General features: G+C 35.9%; 1 protein-coding gene across 1 annotated transcript in view; it reads left to right on the forward strand.

Moving 5' to 3' along the window:
• Positions 1-17,602, forward strand: part of TNIP3 (TNFAIP3 interacting protein 3) — a 164,241-nt gene that overhangs the window by 79,735 nt on the left and 66,904 nt on the right. The window contains exons 8-12 of the mRNA XM_008585167.1: positions 845-964; positions 4,003-4,128; positions 7,216-7,266; positions 8,795-8,893; positions 11,892-11,952. Of these exons, the coding sequence (XP_008583389.1) occupies positions 845-964; positions 4,003-4,128; positions 7,216-7,266; positions 8,795-8,893; positions 11,892-11,952 (457 nt within the window). The remainder of the gene's footprint in view (positions 1-844; positions 965-4,002; positions 4,129-7,215; positions 7,267-8,794; positions 8,894-11,891; positions 11,953-17,602) is intronic.

Consider the following 17,602-nt stretch of genomic DNA (forward strand, 5'->3'; position numbering starts at 1 on the left):
CGGGCGCGACACTGAGGGTTGCGATCCGTTGCCAGTCACGAAAAAAGACAAAAAGGAAAAAAAAAAAAAAAGAAATTAGAGCACTTTCTCCACCCTGTAGTGAGTTAGTAGATGTTTCAATGGAGAATAAATATGAAAGTGGCTAGGCCAGAGCATGACGTGCTGAAGGAGGACTGAGCAGAAGAGCCGCACAACAGATCTAACAGATAGCGAGCCTGTATGGGCTCGCATTTCTGTGGATTTCCCTTTCTCCTGCTGGGGGCCATGGTATGGCTATGTAAGAGAATATTACTCAAAACGTCATCTGGGACCAGCAACATCAGCTTTTGAGAAATGCAGACTCTTAGACTCTACCCTCAGATCTACTGATTCAGAATCTCTGGGCAGGGTCCAGGGATGGGTGTGTTTTGCTACCTCCGATACTCCCTAAAATGATTGGAGCAAATAATTTTGAGAAAGGCTGTAGATACAAGTACTTCAAAAAAATCCATGGAAAAATAGAATTAAAAGATAATACAAATCTTTCCATGAACTTTTTGAATTACTCATGTTTGTTTTTCTTTCATATTTGGCTGGAGGGGGGTTCAACATCAAGGCCCCCTAAATAATAATGGGGGATGAGTAACATAAGCATCATCATGGAGAAAAGTCAGAGATCCTAAAAAAAAAAAGAAAGAAAAAACATATATGCAGAAAACTAGAAAGAAGAAAGTTATTCAGTCATGTAAGCAGCACTAGAAATGAAATTCTGCCTTGTGGGTTCATTTACGATTGTAACAGTCATAGGGGAATTTATACAATGTGGTAAATCTCAGATCAACAGTGTGCTTATCTTATAACACAGGCTCTTCAGGATGCCCTGAAAATCGAGTGTTCTTCATTTTCTGAGGACTGTTGGGGGAGGTGTAAAGTGGAGTGCAGCCATGAGGAGATGAGAACAGAAATGGAAGTTCTCAAACAGCAGGTGAGAAGCTGGGAGTGTGTGATCATGTGGAGAACACAGGCCAGTTGTTCATGCTTCTTTGGATGTTTTTTTTTTTTTTTTTTTTTTTTTTTTTTTTTTTTTTTTTTCCGTGTCCGGCAACGGATCGCAACCCTCAGTGTTGCCCCCGTACCGGACCGGGGACCGGCAACGGGATTGCAACCCTCAGTGTTGCGCCTGCACCTCGCTCAGCCAGTGAGCGGGAACCGGTCTGCATGCGGGATCCAAACCCTCGGGCGGGAGCGCTGCCGCGCTTCCCAAGCGGCGCACTTATCCAGTGCACCACCGGGCCGGCCCTCTTTGGATGTTTTTGGATGGTTTGCTGTACAAAATATATGAAATCCTTTTGTATTTATTTTAACTAGAATTATCTAATTTTAAAGCTTGATAGGGAGAATATAGATCAGCTAGTTCACTTGCACACTTTGTAAAAGAGGACACTGAGTTTTAGATGGTTAAATGGCTTGTTCAAAATCACAGTTAGAAGAGAGCCATACTAATTTACCTTTGGGTGGAATTCTATTAACATTGGGTCTAGAGAGTTTTTGTAGACATGATTACTTCTGAAAACACTGTTAACCTAAACTCTGGACATTTTCAGTAAAAGGTAGTAGCCAGGGTGTGATTCCACAGCTGCTGACCTCCAGGCCTTTGAACAATAAGGGCAGTTTTAAAGAGAGTACTTTGCACTGATTATAAGCATTAAAGAGCCAGGTCTGCTGAGCTACTCCTACATATGGATGGCCCCAGCTAGCCATTTACTGATGCACAACAGCTTCCTCCTGCCCACTCACCCAGCCTCACTCACAATTGCCAGGTGGACAGCACGACTGGGTGCACTCTCTACAGCTTCTGCTTGTACCATCAGCACAGGGCTTTGCGGTTATAGCACTGCCTAGACTACTTGCATTTAAATTTAGTTCAACCAGCTGGAGTTTGCTTAGTTCAAGGGCCAACCACGCATATCACATCTCTTTTCCTTGAGAGTTCAAATAAACGAATGTAGGTAAAAAGCTGGCAATAGATAAATACAGGATATATATAGAAATCCCAATCCCTGAAGCACACATTGTCAGTAATAGCGGTGGGGAGGAGAGCGTCCTAGAACACAGGGTTGAAAAGTATTATCTTTCTGATGTCCCTAGGTATAATTTGTTGACTGTTTTTGCTCTGAGCTGTTGCCAGTTACAAGGATTCTTGATGCAATACATGGAAAAATTGATCAGTTGTGTTATTATTTTAATTTTCCTTATTGCTATTATTTCATATAAAGTAGCCTATCTGTAAACAGATCTAAAAAATTCATAGCGCTTGATGGTAAAGTTGATTTTCTCTTCCCATTTGAATGGTCTGCTTCATTACATTCGGTATCATATACACAGCTTAAAAATAAGCCCACGAAGAGAATAAGGGTAATAGAGTGTCAAAGCTCTGCCAAATTCTCAACCCCTAATGTACTGTTGGTGCTAGCCAGGATTCCTTTGGGAAAAAATAAAAAGCACTGCTTATGTTCAAATACTTGAATCATCCTCCATGCTCGTATATAATGTACACCACGTGCAAGAAAGTCACTCTTAGACATGGAGTTTATAGCAATGATACAGACAGCGACAGGTATTCTTTTCTCCATAATCCCCAAGGGTAGGCCAAAATCCATCTCCTTAGTTTTGGGGTGACTGTATTGCTGACTTTTTGCACACACATTCTAAGTGTGCATGTTTCTAATTGGGCACCCCAAATCATTGCATCATCAAGTGCCACTAAAAGGTTTAAATGCACAAAGAAATTGAGTTAGAATCTTGTCTCCTACCTATCTAAAGTGATATTGCCAGAGTGTTGAGTTCTAATCAGATAGGCTTTTCCTATTTAAAATGCCACCGGTGATTGCTTACAGAGCATTAGTTTAACTGTGTTTGAATTAAACCTCAGTTCTCAACCAAAAAAAAAAAAAATCAAAATGTCTGATTGGCTAGATGTAGTTTCCTTGCAATGTTTCTGGTGAATAAAGCCTTAAAAATCTCAAAAAAACAAATTCTTAAAATCATTTAGGTCTATATAAAATATTTAATTTCTTATCTTGCCTATTGCATTTTATTCTATTATTATTGACTTAAAATTTGTTGCACTGATGAAGGCACAATGTGCATTAGTGTTAGACAAAAATCTAACTACTAGGTTCCAATATAAGTAGTAATTTAAATCATGATCTTAGAGGAATTCTTTTGCTGCATTCACTAGGTTTCATTTATTTTCAGTTTTATATGCTAGTCTCCAAGCCATCATCAACACTATGGCATTTACAAGCAACAACAATAATGAAATCTGTTTTTCTTTTTAGTTTGGTCACTTTTCCGAAATATTTGTAGTGACTTTAAAGAAGCATTCCACTAAAATATCAACATGTTTCTTTTTTATGATATACCCCAAAATTATTTATAAAGGCCAAAACTTGTGAATACCTATTAGCAAGTGTGCTTTGCTTTTCCACATACATCAGCTTTCATTTCTTAATGTAGTCAACTTATAATTTATATTTGAAAACTTTGGCATGTCAGTATTTAGTAGCTTCACTCAGCTATTGTCAATAAACTGTCTTTTAGAAATTCAAGCAGCTATTGTCAGTAAACTGTCTTAGAACTTCAAACAGTATTCATAGATCAAAGCCCTTGTGTTGGGAATGGATGACCTGCTCCAAAACAGTTAACACTTAACACTAGTTGAGAGGCTTCTTCACAGTAATACAGTATGCAGCAGAAAAACAGCTGAGGGGGAAAACCTATACACATTGTTACTTTACTTCTGAATTCCTGATACATGCTCAAGGAGGAAAAAGTTGAGAACTGTCCATCTGAACAAAGTGAAAGATAAAATTACAGTCATATCTATTTCTCTTTCCCATCATGAAGAAATATTCATGCAAAGAGGGGATTGGAAAGACCCACATAGTACCTTTTCTGAAATCACTTAAATAGCTTAAGAGAAAAGAAAGCAAACAGTGACAGCAAGTTAATGTTTCCTAGGTGCAAATATACGAAGAAGACTTCAAAAAGGAGCGATCGGATCGAGAAAGACTTAATCAAGAGAAAGAGGAGCTACAGCAAATTAATCAAACTTCTCAGTCCCAGTTGAACAGGCTAAATTCTCAGGTACAAATAAAAAATAATAATAATAATCTTTGCCAACACACGTGCATGTTATTTTATTTTATACTTTGTTATGTTAAAAAAATTCAAGACTTTTTAACTTCTGTTAATTGACATTGGCTTTTTTGAAAGGTCAGCACCTGGGATGAAATCATTCTTAAACAATCTTGTAAGGAGACGAAAATGACTGGAAATTTCTTTTAACTTAAGTATATTAAGGAATTACTCAAGCAATTGGATTCCAAAGTCTTTTATAAAATACAGTTCTTTTGATCTTTTTCTCATAATATTTATCTTGGTAGAATGGGAGTTGAACTGTCTAGTACTCAAAGTGAAGTGGTTCCTAAATTCTTGGCATTTTCTTTGAAGAACTGTGTTGGAATGCTCTTGTCTTCCAAAAACATACATGTTTCTAAATGCCATTAATATGTCTAGTGGAACCGAGGATTTTATTTGGTAGGTTCCCAGATTTAATGTAACTGGAGCACTTTCAAGAAAGCCAGACAATGGTCACCAGTTTAATGAAATAGAATATGTTAACTGTAAACACAATAAAATTAAGAGTAATAGAATAGATTAGAATGGACTCAGGAAGTTGCCATGATGGATAAACACTGATGTTAATGAGGCTAACACAATTTTGGCTTAAGAAAATAAAATGAACCACAACATTTTTAATTTGCAAAATCATGCAATGCTTTTCAATAAATAGGAAATTGTTGTGGGACATGCTGTGGCAGCTCTTTAGCTTCAAATTTTAAACTATTATTCATCCTCTTCTTCCAAATACAAAGTAGATGAGAATTTAATTTCATCTCTGACATTTTTTCAGGGATCAACTTGAAGTTTCTAATTTTATATGGAAAAAATATTTGGCAGAATAATTTCCTCTCCAGAAATTAGAAGAGATGAAATAGTGGTAAAATGTAATTAAATGATTTCCTGAAAAAAATTTATGTGAGCTAATAGATAATTTATATAACAATGGGTGAGAAAATGTTCTGATTACTCTTGATGAAGAAATTACTCTTTCAATTTTCATTTATTATTACATTCAAAGTTGCCTTAATTTTCTTTTAAGTTGTCACTGAACAAATTATTTTACTTCCTGCCATATTTTAATTTTATTTATTCTACTATATTAAGTTCATATTGGTGATAAATTGGTGTCTAGCATTGTTAATATCCTTGCCATTACAGAACTTTTCAGTCTGGCCAGGAATGTATATCCATCTACTTAACACTATAGACTATAATCTGCAAGTCATTTTCTGTGTCATCTCTAGTGTAATTTTTGATTGATATCAGATAATAAACGTATTATCTAAATATAGTATAGTATAATTGTTCTTATAAACTAAGGGACAATCTTAATAATATCTAAGTGACATCTTAAAACTATAAAAAATTTTCTTTAAAATAATGATACCCAATCATTTAATTTTCAAAAGTCTTATTCTCTCTAGTAAAAAGATGATAAAATTTACAAAGAGACGTAGTAGATGGTTTGGTGATATATGTTAAATGTATTAACAGCAGATTAAATGGCATGATATAATAAAGACAATTGGCATTACCTTAGTTGAATAGCATATTATTTGTTGTCCAAATGGACTTTAAAATGAATTTTTAGGTCAAATCATTCTGGCACTAGTTGCTTACATACCAGAATGTATCCATTCTATCACTCAGGATGTTTTAGGCCAATGGTAATGGTAAAATAGGCAATGTGGTAAAGTGAAAGATAAGTAGAGTGGAAGGAATTTACGAAAAAGGATCTGGTATTCCTGCCTACTCTGATGCTCGACTGGTGATGACCTTGAGCAAACTATTTAAGTTTTCTCTGCTTCCCTTTCTTTATCTGTAAAATGTTTCTTATAATTCCAAAACCTCGGGCCGGCCGTGGCTCACTCGGGAGAGTGTGGTGCTGATAACACCAAGGCCCCAGGTTCGGATCCCATATAGGGATGGCCGGTTCGCTCACTGGCTGAGCATGGTGCTGACAACACCAAGTTGAGGGTTAAGATCCCCTTACCGGTCATCTTTAAAAAAAAATAATAATAATAATAATAATAATAATAATTCCAAAACCTCTGTCTCTAAAAATAAGTTACCTAACCTTTATTAATATGCTCACCTGTAAAATATGGATAATGACACCCACCCATAACTTCACACAGTTATTCTCAGAGAAGAAAACCATTGTAAAATCACCTAGCTCAAGTCATGGCTCAAAGGTATTTTATAAATTATTATAGTCTATGAGAAGGGGCATGTTTAACAGTTTCATTTAATTGTACAACTGGTGCACTACTTTCAGTTCCTTGTAATCAAATTTTGATGTTTTCTTTCTGCAAGGCATTCTGCTATATGCTGAGAGGGAATAAAAAACTGGTCTTTACTGTTAAACACTAACAGTATAGTGAAAGAGACATATACAGTCTATTTTCATCATTTGCAAATTCCATATTTGTGAATTTGCCTACTCCCTAAAATGTATTTGTCATCCCAAAATTAATACTTGGTGGTGCTTTCACGGTTCATTCAAGAACATGAGCAGCTCGGGAAACTTGAGTCACCTGTCACACACATTCCCAGCTGAGGTTGAACAGGGTGACACTCTGCCTTCTTGTTTCAGCTCTCATACTGTAAAGAGTGTCTTTTTCATGATCTATTTAGTGCCACGTTGTCCAGGCACGTATTAAGTGCATATATAACTTCTAAGATTAATTGTGGAAGACTTTGAATGTCAGGCTGACCAGTTCCAATTTCATTCAGTAAGCAATGGAAACTGTTTCTTTTTCTATATCTAAATAGATCCGACCTACAACTGAGAATTGTAATGGCCTCAACAAATAAGAATAACGATTTAAAATCATCCAACTTTCCAAACTTCATTTGAGAATATCAAGATAGAATCAATGTATGTCTGTAAAAACAAAACATGACTGTTTTCTTTGGCATTACTGCTATTGGTGCCTCATCCCTTGGGCTTCTGAGTAGGTCACTGCCAGCTGGGTCAAGAGTAGCTTTGAAACTAACAATTTGAATTCTTCTTCATAAAAAACAATGCCTTTGTTTTGTCCATAGATAAAAACTTGTCAGATGGAGAAAGAAAAACTAGAAAAGCAATTAAAACAGGTATGTTGATCCATACTTTTTGTCATGGTGGAAATGGCAACTTTAAGTTTCACCCACACATTTATTCCCACATACAGCATTTCTCATGGTCCCTGTTAAAGACATATTCAAGCTCTGCTACATATGGCCTAGAACAGCTCATGCTTTTCATTATCAACTAAAATGTCCATAGATAGATAGTGCTTAAGAACCACAAGGCCCTTCAACCCTAACATTCATGAAAAACAGATGCTTACAGGGCTTATCACCAGTAGTGCAAGCCTTAGTGTGTATTCACTCAAATGGAGATTTCTTCCCAGACCCACAAACACCTGGGAAATACATATCCTTCGTATTTCTTGCAATTGCTTGCACAATTTGCACTGGACAACTACATCAAAGACTGCCTCTTTTGAGAAAATAGAATGTCTTCTTGGGTATTGAAGCATATCCCAGTGGTTCTCTAGTAGCCTTAAAGAATGAATATTATATCTTTTAATTCCTAATTTCCTCCCTAAGTCTTAGTCATGTCCCATGCAATTTAAGAAAACTTATTTTATGGCTTAATGGATGATTTTTCTTCAGTGAAGATCCTCCACAAAGTTAACTCAGAAACATGAAGTTAACTGTATATACTTAACATATGTTTCTAATTTCTTCCAAATAGAGAAATAACTGCAGTCATGTGTCATTTAACAATGGGGATACTTTGTGAGAAATGATTTTGTCATCGTGTGAACATCATAGCATGTACTTACACAAACCTAGATGGTATAGCCTACTACACACCCAGGCTATATGGTATGCCTACTGCTCCAACCACCATTGTATATGCAGTTTATTGTTGACTGAAACATCATTTTGTGGCATGTGACTATATAGCCATAGGCACACTATAAAGTTCTGCCTTAGGCAAAATTTGGCCTGGAAGCCTCATCTGTATCAGTCCTGAATCTGTATTTCTTTTTTCCTAAGAAACAATATATAGGGCCGAGCCCGTGGCACACTCGGGAGAGTGAGGCACTGGGAGGGCAGCAGCGCCCCCGCCACAGGTTCAGATCCTATATAGGGATGACCGGTGTGCTCACAGCACTCACTGGCTGAGCACGGTGCGGCCGGTCTCAAAAAGGACAAAAAAGAAACAATATATAAAATTTATTTTAAAATATAGATTATATAATATTTGCCTCATTCTTCAAGTTTTCTATTTTTAAGTTTCATCATTAAAAAAGACTGTTAGTATAATGAACGCATGTGTAAAAATAAATGATCACACCCATTAGGTTGGCTATTTTTTTAAAAAGCACAAAAAAACAGAAAATAACAAGTGTTGGTGAGGATGTAGAGAAATTGGAACCTTGGTGCATTCCTGATGAGAATGTAACATGAAGCTGAGTCTGTGTTGACATATTTACTATTTTGAGTTAGAATTATGCCAGATTAAGCTAAACTTTAAGATTCAAGCCAAACCTTGTTGTGTAAAGCAAGTGTCAATGTGACTCCCCAATTTCAGCCACTGCCAGAGAACTGACATCATTATTCTCCCCAGATGTGTTTTCCAACCTGCCACTGCAACTTGGTTTTCCCCCTGCGGGATGCACAGGTAACAACAGGCCTTCGGGCTGTGCAGGATCAACAGGAGCACACGGTAAGTAAGAGTTCCCATTTCAATACATGCTTAGTATCCTCTTTTGGTAAAAATTATGTGTACCTCTGGAATTTTGGCACATAATATTGGTTACAGAAAGAGCCACTTTTTTTCTCAGTATCTAATTCATAAAGTTTCAGTGAGTGGTAAACATACATTATAATCATCTTTGGGACAGTGAGTCCCCAGGACACATAGATATGAATAAATTGACTGGAAGGTACCAAATAGAGCTATAATTCCTCAAACAACCCTATAACATCTGATATGGGTCATTTTCAATTGGCATACCTGACTCCACCCAAAGGACATTTTCCTGTATGAAGAAAAGCAAAGTGGATATAGCAAAACAAATGAAACCTATAACATCTGATATGGGTCATTTTCAATTGGCATACCTGATTCCACCCAAAGGACATTTTCCTGTATGAAGAAAAGCAAAGTGGATATAGCAAAACAAATGAAATGCTTTTTTTCCCATTGTAGACTTATATTAAACTACTATATATATATTGCTACATATGTGCAAAATAGTTTTTGACATTTGTCAATTGAAAGGATTTTCTTAAAGGATCCAAGAAAAAGTGACCCACTTAAGTTGTTCTCCATGGCTGTGTCTACCCAGGCAAAATGAAATGAACAGTTGAGCAATTATTTGTGAGTGGAATTGATTTGGACAGTATATCTGAGCAAGTTAGACCCAAAGTACCCTTCTTTTCCTTCTCAGTAGCAGTATTCCACCCACCTCCATGATCCATGACTCAGATGCTTGCCTCTACGGTCTATTTTCCCTACATAGATAGAATCTTTATCCAGGAAAAAAAATTATGCATTCTTCAGCATTTTGGATTTTCTCAGACAACTCCCTATACCCCTTGGTTTTTATTAGCTGTGTTTCTAATTATGCAAAAAATCTGAGACTTTAACTGGGATTTTCCTAGCAAAGAGCTTATAGAGAATATGAGCCTCTTAGTTGCCTGAAAACTTTCCTACTTTTGCATTTGAGTGTGACCCAAAGCCATTTTCTCAAGGGAGAAGATGTGATTCTTTGGGTGGCAGAAGCTTGTCGGGATTTAATGAGCAAATGAGCATCTCTTATTTCATCCTGGTATGACACAGCATACTGCTGAGAATTTTGTTCTTTCATGTTGTTGGCAGTCACTGGTTCTGTCTCTCCCTCCCCCATTTCCTTTTTTAAAAAAATTATTTATTTTTTTTTTATTTTTTATTTTATCTCTTTTGCTACTTTTCAGTCTTTACCAGAAGCATTTCTGGGAATCTTTAAACATGATTCTCATTTCTTATATATATTTTTTTAAAGATGTAGACAAAAACTAAGACTGTGGGAACCAAAGAGATGGAAATTTACCTAGAAGTTAGCTCTTATTGCTGGGGAATTAGAGAAATATTCTTGAGAAAGGTAAACCATAAAACCAATGAGTCATTTATGTTTATCTAGGAATAAAAGTGACTGTTTTGTCAAATCTTTATTTATGGAAAGAAGGAAGGAATTGACCTACTTATAGTAGTGAATCAAACTTTCCTGTCAATTAGAAGAGGCACAGCAGTCCAGATCACATAAAATTATCACCAAATAAAGGTCTATATTTGAAAAAGGATTCCAAGCCATGCATAATGGCCTACATTTTCAAGCAGTAGTCGACTGAACAAAATCTTAGTATAAACAGTAGAATTTACAACAAAACCCTCAGAGTCAATTTTAAAATATTTTGTATCTAAGCCTGAGTTAAATCATATGCAATAATGTTGGTAAAATTACAGTATATTTACCTTCTTTTGGCATCTCTCCTGGAATATAAAACTGAGGCTTACGTCACTTATCCTACGTGTTATTTGAGACATCTAAAAATAAACGAGAAGATAAAAAACAGAGGTGATCTCATTTCCTCTTCTAGCTTTTTCATGGGCCGAAAGAAGCCAAGAACCTAGGTGTCTGAGTAGGGGTAAAATGGGGTTGGATTGTACTAAAAGCAGCATTTCTCAGTGTCTTGTCAGATAATTGAACTTTTAGGCTACTTTTAAGTGGTCTGGCAGCCTTGTAAATGCTCCCTGTTGGCTCATTGTCAGAGATATTTTCCTTGAGTTATTTTTAGGAGATAATTGAATAATAGAACAAAAGGTCTCCATTTTCTATATCTTATGGGGAAGTGAGAGGCAGGAGTGATCATTTGGAGTGGGGAGACAGACTTACTTTGTGGGCAGGTAAAGCTGAGTTTGCTTTATTCCAAAGGGTTAAATACAAAGATGCCGGCCTTGGAGCTATCTTGACAATTTAGGTCTATTGCTTATTATTTATTCAATGCAATTTGTTTCAGGTGTTCCCTGATATTCAATATCTAGCTGTTCTTAACTTGTGTAAACCTAGGAGAAAATCCCAAGAGAAAAATCTGGTCTGTCTAGTCTAAACTATCTGTACAATTTAGAGAATAGGTTCTGCCAAGGAACGGTACGAAGGGAAAGATTTATTCTGCTTCACCATCCTCAATTTCTATACACCATGTCTCCATTTAATAGCTTAGATTTCTTCCTTCAACCACTAGAAAAACTAAACCTGTATTTTTTTTCCTGGCCTTCTCATTGCCTCCAGTGTAAGGGTTTTATAAAGACTATTTGTTGATAGTAAATTGCTTTGTTTTATTTATGGGCTATAGTAAGTTTTACAAAAGCGTTTATACTTCTGCAGATATCCAAAACACATCTGTTTCCAAAAAAAAGAAAAAAAAGCAAACATGCCACAATCCCAAAGTAGTAGAAATTCTGGCCAAACGTGCAGTGAATTTAGGAGGGGGTAGGGAGAGATGGTGGTACTGATGTGGGAGGTAAGACGGACGAGCAAGATTGGCCACAGGTTTGGATAGAAATTACTTTTGTGTTGGCTGCTTAATAAAAACCACATAGCATAATTATATTTTTAATGTGCCTGTATGTTTTGTTTGAAGTCCATATTGCTGTAATAATGTTTTATGGTTCCACACAGCCAGACTATCAGTGGTATGCTCTTGACCAGCTTCCGCCAGATGTACAGCACAAGGCAAATGGTAAGACCACAGCTGTATTGCTCATTCTTTCATGTTTACATTTTAATGGGATCTTTAGGGGATGTTTACTCAACATACATTCATTCGTACTTGAGGAAGACTTACTATAAAGTTGTGTTGCATACACAACTTTAATTTGATGCACCTGGGGTTAAATTGCACTCCTTAAGACAAAGAAAATGTTCAAATGCAGGAATGTTTGATTCTCCGCAAATGATTCTGGCTTCTGTTCCCATTCTAGTCTCAGAGTCAGAATTCCATCTGGGGTTAGAAATGAAAACTTTAAGCAGAGCTGTATTAGAACAACAACAACAAAGCTCTGTGATTCTACTACAAAGGACAGATGCATGTCCACTATTCCAGGTTGGGTTTGCTAGACAGATGTTTTAAATGTCATTGGCAGACAGACAGAGGAAACCAAAGGCTCAGAAGTGTGTTCCCTTATGAATAAATGTCAGACTCCTAGGCAGAACTCTTAGTTTAGGCCAGGGTTGCCCACAACACCCACCTCGAAGTATGCTGGAAAAGACTAAAAGTCACCTATAAAGTACTCACAACCAACAGTACTTTTTAATATTATTTTTCACTGCTTTATTCTCCTCCTTTCCAGAATCTGCTATAGTTTCTACTGCTTGTTTCTTTGGTTTCATGGGGCCACCCACGAGTGGGCTGTATAAACTGAGCTATAATCATAATCCTACTTCTATTCTCATCTCGTATAATCAAAAGCCAGCAATGTCTGCTACTTTAAGGTCTCATATGAAACCCACCTGTGATTCTAACTGAATTTTCAGATACTTGAATCTATCTAGAAAAGCTGAAGATGAGCCATATTCTAATTTCAAGCCATGCTTGAAATTTGATCTCATTTAGCTCAGAGCTGAGATCATAGAATTTTAGTTTTTAATACAAGAAGTCCATTATGGAGTAGAAGTAGGGAGCCAGGGATACCTCATGTAGTTTTGCAGATTGTGAACTTTACAAGTCTGAGGGGCTTTTCATGATAGTCTACGTGCATGGAGCCTCCTGGAGTTGTGCAATACACCACCTGGACAGCTGTATACAGCAGCACCGGGAGTGGCAAGGGTCATAGCTTACAGTAGCATCATAGAAAAGAAATATAAAAATTGAGAACTGTATAATAAAATGTCCAGGTCTTTAAAGGAAAGCTATAGGGCTCTCTTTCTTCTTTGCTTTCTACCACAAATATAACCAGTGGTTTTAATGAAGTTCTTGGGTTCTAGCCATAATGGAGAGCTTCATTAAAAAGGCATAATATTAACCAGGATGATTATTGCATAATGTCTGTGTTCTTGGAATCTATTGTCGTATAATAGCTGAATTGCCACTCAATTATAATTTTCCATTTTATATCGGCCTGGAAGGAATAATAAAGATATTTTCTCCCTGAATTTGAGTTTAGTCACTGGTAAATTCAGTTACTCAGTAGAGAATTCAGTAATATCATAGGCCATTTATATATCACTACTGGATTCTTCTTGGACCAATATTATAGAAGCTAATAATTAAATAAAATAGAAATGAATTGTGATGACCTTCAGAAACTAATTAAAATATGCAAAAATTAAACTTTGTAGTCAGCATATGAGAGCTACTGAATTTTGTCTACTTAGGAAAAATATAATAAGCTTTGTCATATACAAACATACTTTGTAACAGTGTCTAAAGATGTAAAATTACAGTAAAAAATAAACCTCTATTACTTAGTAACCTATTTTTAAAACATTATGTATTTTAATCTTCACAACAATTCTATAAAAATAGGTTTTATTTTATACCATTTTACACATATGGAAACTGTGACTTAGAGAATTAAAGTAACACGCCTAAATCACAGTTAGTAAAATTTAGCACTGGGATTAGATTCTTTGATATATAAGATTCCAAAACCTGTGCTTTGAATCACATCCTACAGTGACTTTGAAAATCTACCCCTCACTATATTAAAATTTCCAAAAGTTATAGATATAAAAATGAGAATGGGGGCTCTAACTTAGATAATATGATTAGTGTCTAACTCTCAACATTTTTTTCTTCCTATGAACTCACAACATATATCATCTGTGCTACTCATTTGACATTTAGAGTATCACAGGTAAAAGACACAGTACTATGTAAGTGTAAGTGTGTAATAGACATGCTGTGAACTAATCCGTGCATGGACAGCCCTGGAGGAACCTGACAGGGGTATGCTGCCATTTGAAACCCATCCTTCTCTGTACCAACACAGCACTACAGCTCACCGTAGCTTGTCTGCAGCAGGGAAGAAGGCTGATTATGGCTAGAGCATCACCAAAGAAATTTATTACTCAAAGATGTACTTGTCTGGGATTCCTATTGCTCCATTTCTAGCTTCCACAGCTGATGGTGTGTATTGACTCAAGCCAAGTCATAAGAATTGGCAAGAGCTCTGAAATCACCCATGTAAAAAATGATTCATGTGCCATTTATTTAATTTTACTGTGATTCTTGCTATTTTTTGGTTCATTTTAATAGGAAAGCTCATTTTGGTCAGCAGCTTTAACCCATCACTCAGAATTCTCATACAATAATTTTGTGGTATTGATTATTAAGAAATCACAGGTTTAAAAATCTTTTGATTATAAGACATTTTTTGTTATGATAGTTGTCATTGTTTTATTATATGGCTAATATATTTATGCACCATTCAAGAATATACTGCTAGTCAATATACCCAATTTTAGGCTGGAAATACCAAAATTCAAGCAAGGAAAGGAAAAATGAGTGGAAAAATTAGACTCTATCTCTGATCATCTATAAACAGAAATTATTTCTTAAAATTTCTGTAATAATTACTTAAAATATTTTACTTATATTTAAAAGAAGTGACCTTTTCAGAAATGTGGATATTTAAATTAATATTAATTAGTATGTTGTGCTTTGTAGATCATCCAGTTCTGTTTTTATTAATTTCCTATGACTCCTGACAAATTTACCTTTTTGACCCCCAACAAATATATCACATTATATTTTTCTCATAGTATCTTCCATTATAATTTTTCCTTTTATGACAGTTAAATGTGAAATAGCTGTTTTCTATGCATCAAATGTTTATTGAGAAGTAGCTTCAAGCATTTTAAAAAGGTTTTGCAGGTAATAAGTGATTAAATTTCAGTAATACCACTAGGCCCTCTAACATTCCTGGGACCTGGAGCAAAAATAAATTGAGAGCTTCATGTATATGTATAAATATTATGAATCAAGCTTAGAAACTGTTAAAGCATAGTCTGTGCTCCTGCTTTGATGAATATACCTGGAAGGCAGGAGTAAAATTTACAACGCTCAGATCCAAAACCTGTTCTGTGCCAGAAAATGGTGGCACAGGGAGACCTAAGCCTTGGTCTCCTGCCTGGGATCCACCCCTTCCCTTCCCAACTTCTCACTTTGAGTGTGAACTTGAGGACAGCCCAGATGGCATGTCCCAACTTCATCCACACACTCTTCACCAACCCAGCCTTGAGGCCTTGGACAGCCTTGAGGCCTTGAGAAGACAACCATGTGAGTCCTGGAAGCGGGCCTAGGGCCATTTGGGCAGGAAATTTTGGGGTTTGCATTTGGGTACCAGGATCTTATTCTGGAGGAAGGGATGCTCAGATTGTGAGGAGGACCACAGCAGAGTCCTCTAAAGACTGGAGACATAGTGACGGGCCCCTGCCCAGGGACTAAGGGTGGTAGGTAGCACATCAAACACTCGTCTGGTCAGCTAATTTCTAGCTTTGCTCTCAGTTGCTGTCTGCAGTTATTTTAGAATGCTTTGGAGACACATTGAAAATTAGCTCTTCTTTCAAAAACTAAAGATTTTAAATGAAGGTTTTCAAGGCATTTGAGACTTACTTGGATTTCTCTCTACATAGCATTAAATAATGGTATTTTTAATATATTGAAGTCTACAGATGTTAATTGGCTATAGTTTCTGTTTAGAAATAAGATTTTACAAAGAAATTTTAATCTTGTTAGATCTGTTATCAGAATGGGATGCAAAATGACTTCCATATTTCTAGAACAGTTATGGCATAGTTGAATTAGTATAACCTTGAAAACATGTTGTTTATTTCTTTCTTTCTGAAACGTCAAAAAGCTATGTTTTCTGAATACATTGCATGCCATTCACTTCTCTATGTTCCAAACTTTTCATATGGTCCAGAGTTGAACTTTGTCTAATGAGCTTGAGCTCAATTCCTGAATATTTGAAAAGGCATGAAATGTAGGAATGTGAGATTGGGCTGTGAGCAAACATAATTATTTCTTTACAGTATAGATCAAAGCCTAAATATTATAATTGGCCTTTACCAATGTCCGATAATAACTAATTAACTAAATATGACTGAATTCATTTCCTAGGACTGCCATAACAAAGTACCATAATTGGGTGGCTTAAAACAGCAAAAATTTATTTTTCACAGCTCTGGAGGCTCGAAGTCCAAAATCAAGGTGTTGGCAGAGTCACAATCCCTCCCAAGCCTCTAGGGAGGCTCCTTCCGTGCCCCTTTCAGCTTCTGGTAGCTCCAGGTACTCCTTGGCTTGTGGCAACATAATTCCAACCCTTGTCTCTGTCTTCACGTGGCCATGTTCCCTCTGTGTCTGTGACCAAATTTTCCTCTTCGTATAAGTACACCAGTCATATTGGATTAAGACCCACCCTGATACAGTGTGACCTCATCTTAACCTGATTACTTCCTATTTCCAAAAAAGATCACATTTGCAGGTTCCAGGGATTAGCACTTAAATATATCTTTTGGGTGGACACAGTTCAACCCATAACACTAAATATATGCCAGACACTATTTTAGGTGCTTTATATATATTACCTCATCAAAACCTTATAGTGATACTATGAAATGAGCACTGCTCTTGTCCCTGTGTTATAAATATGGAAACTGAGGCACAGAGAGACAATGTAACTTGTCCAAGTCCACACAGCTAGTTATTAGGTAGGACATAGACAAGCACAGGTAGTCTGACTCCAAAGCCCACATTTTAACCACTAAGCAATGTGGATTCTTCTATGCTATATATTAAGTAAAATATAATAATATCATAGCTTGCATGTATTTTATTCAAATAAATTCTGATGGTCCAGTCCTGAAAATCAATATCTTTAGTTCTCAGTTTGTACCTTTTAAAAACTACCTTTATATCTCAGCATTACAGATAATTTTTATATTGGTAAAATGGTTGGGTTAGTTGAATTTTTTTCTGTTCCTGACAGCATGAAAAATAAAGGAACCACTGTAAATAGTAAAACATACTTAGATGTGAGAAACAGAGAAAATTTAAACACCATATTTAGTATAATTTTCAATACAGATGGATAAAATATTAAGAATATTTTTGTTTTATAAAATATATTTCTTTCTTAATTATTTTACCTGTAGTTATATAGAAGATTAATAAAAATTCAGAGACAGATAATTTTATGCCTATTTCTAGAATTTTAAAAAAGAATTACAGGAGAAATCCCTCTTTACCCATATTATAATGCTATAAAGTTCAGCTTATAAGTAAACTCAGTGATTTTGCTAAAGAAATATTAAACTGTAAAAGGATATATATATATATATATATATATATATACATACACACCCACACATGAACATATAGGTGGTAA

Source organism: Galeopterus variegatus, unplaced genomic scaffold (genome assembly GCF_000696425.1).
Source record: "Galeopterus variegatus unplaced genomic scaffold, G_variegatus-3.0.2 Scaffold3475, whole genome shotgun sequence".
Classification (NCBI taxonomy): domain Eukaryota; kingdom Metazoa; phylum Chordata; class Mammalia; order Dermoptera; family Cynocephalidae; genus Galeopterus; species Galeopterus variegatus.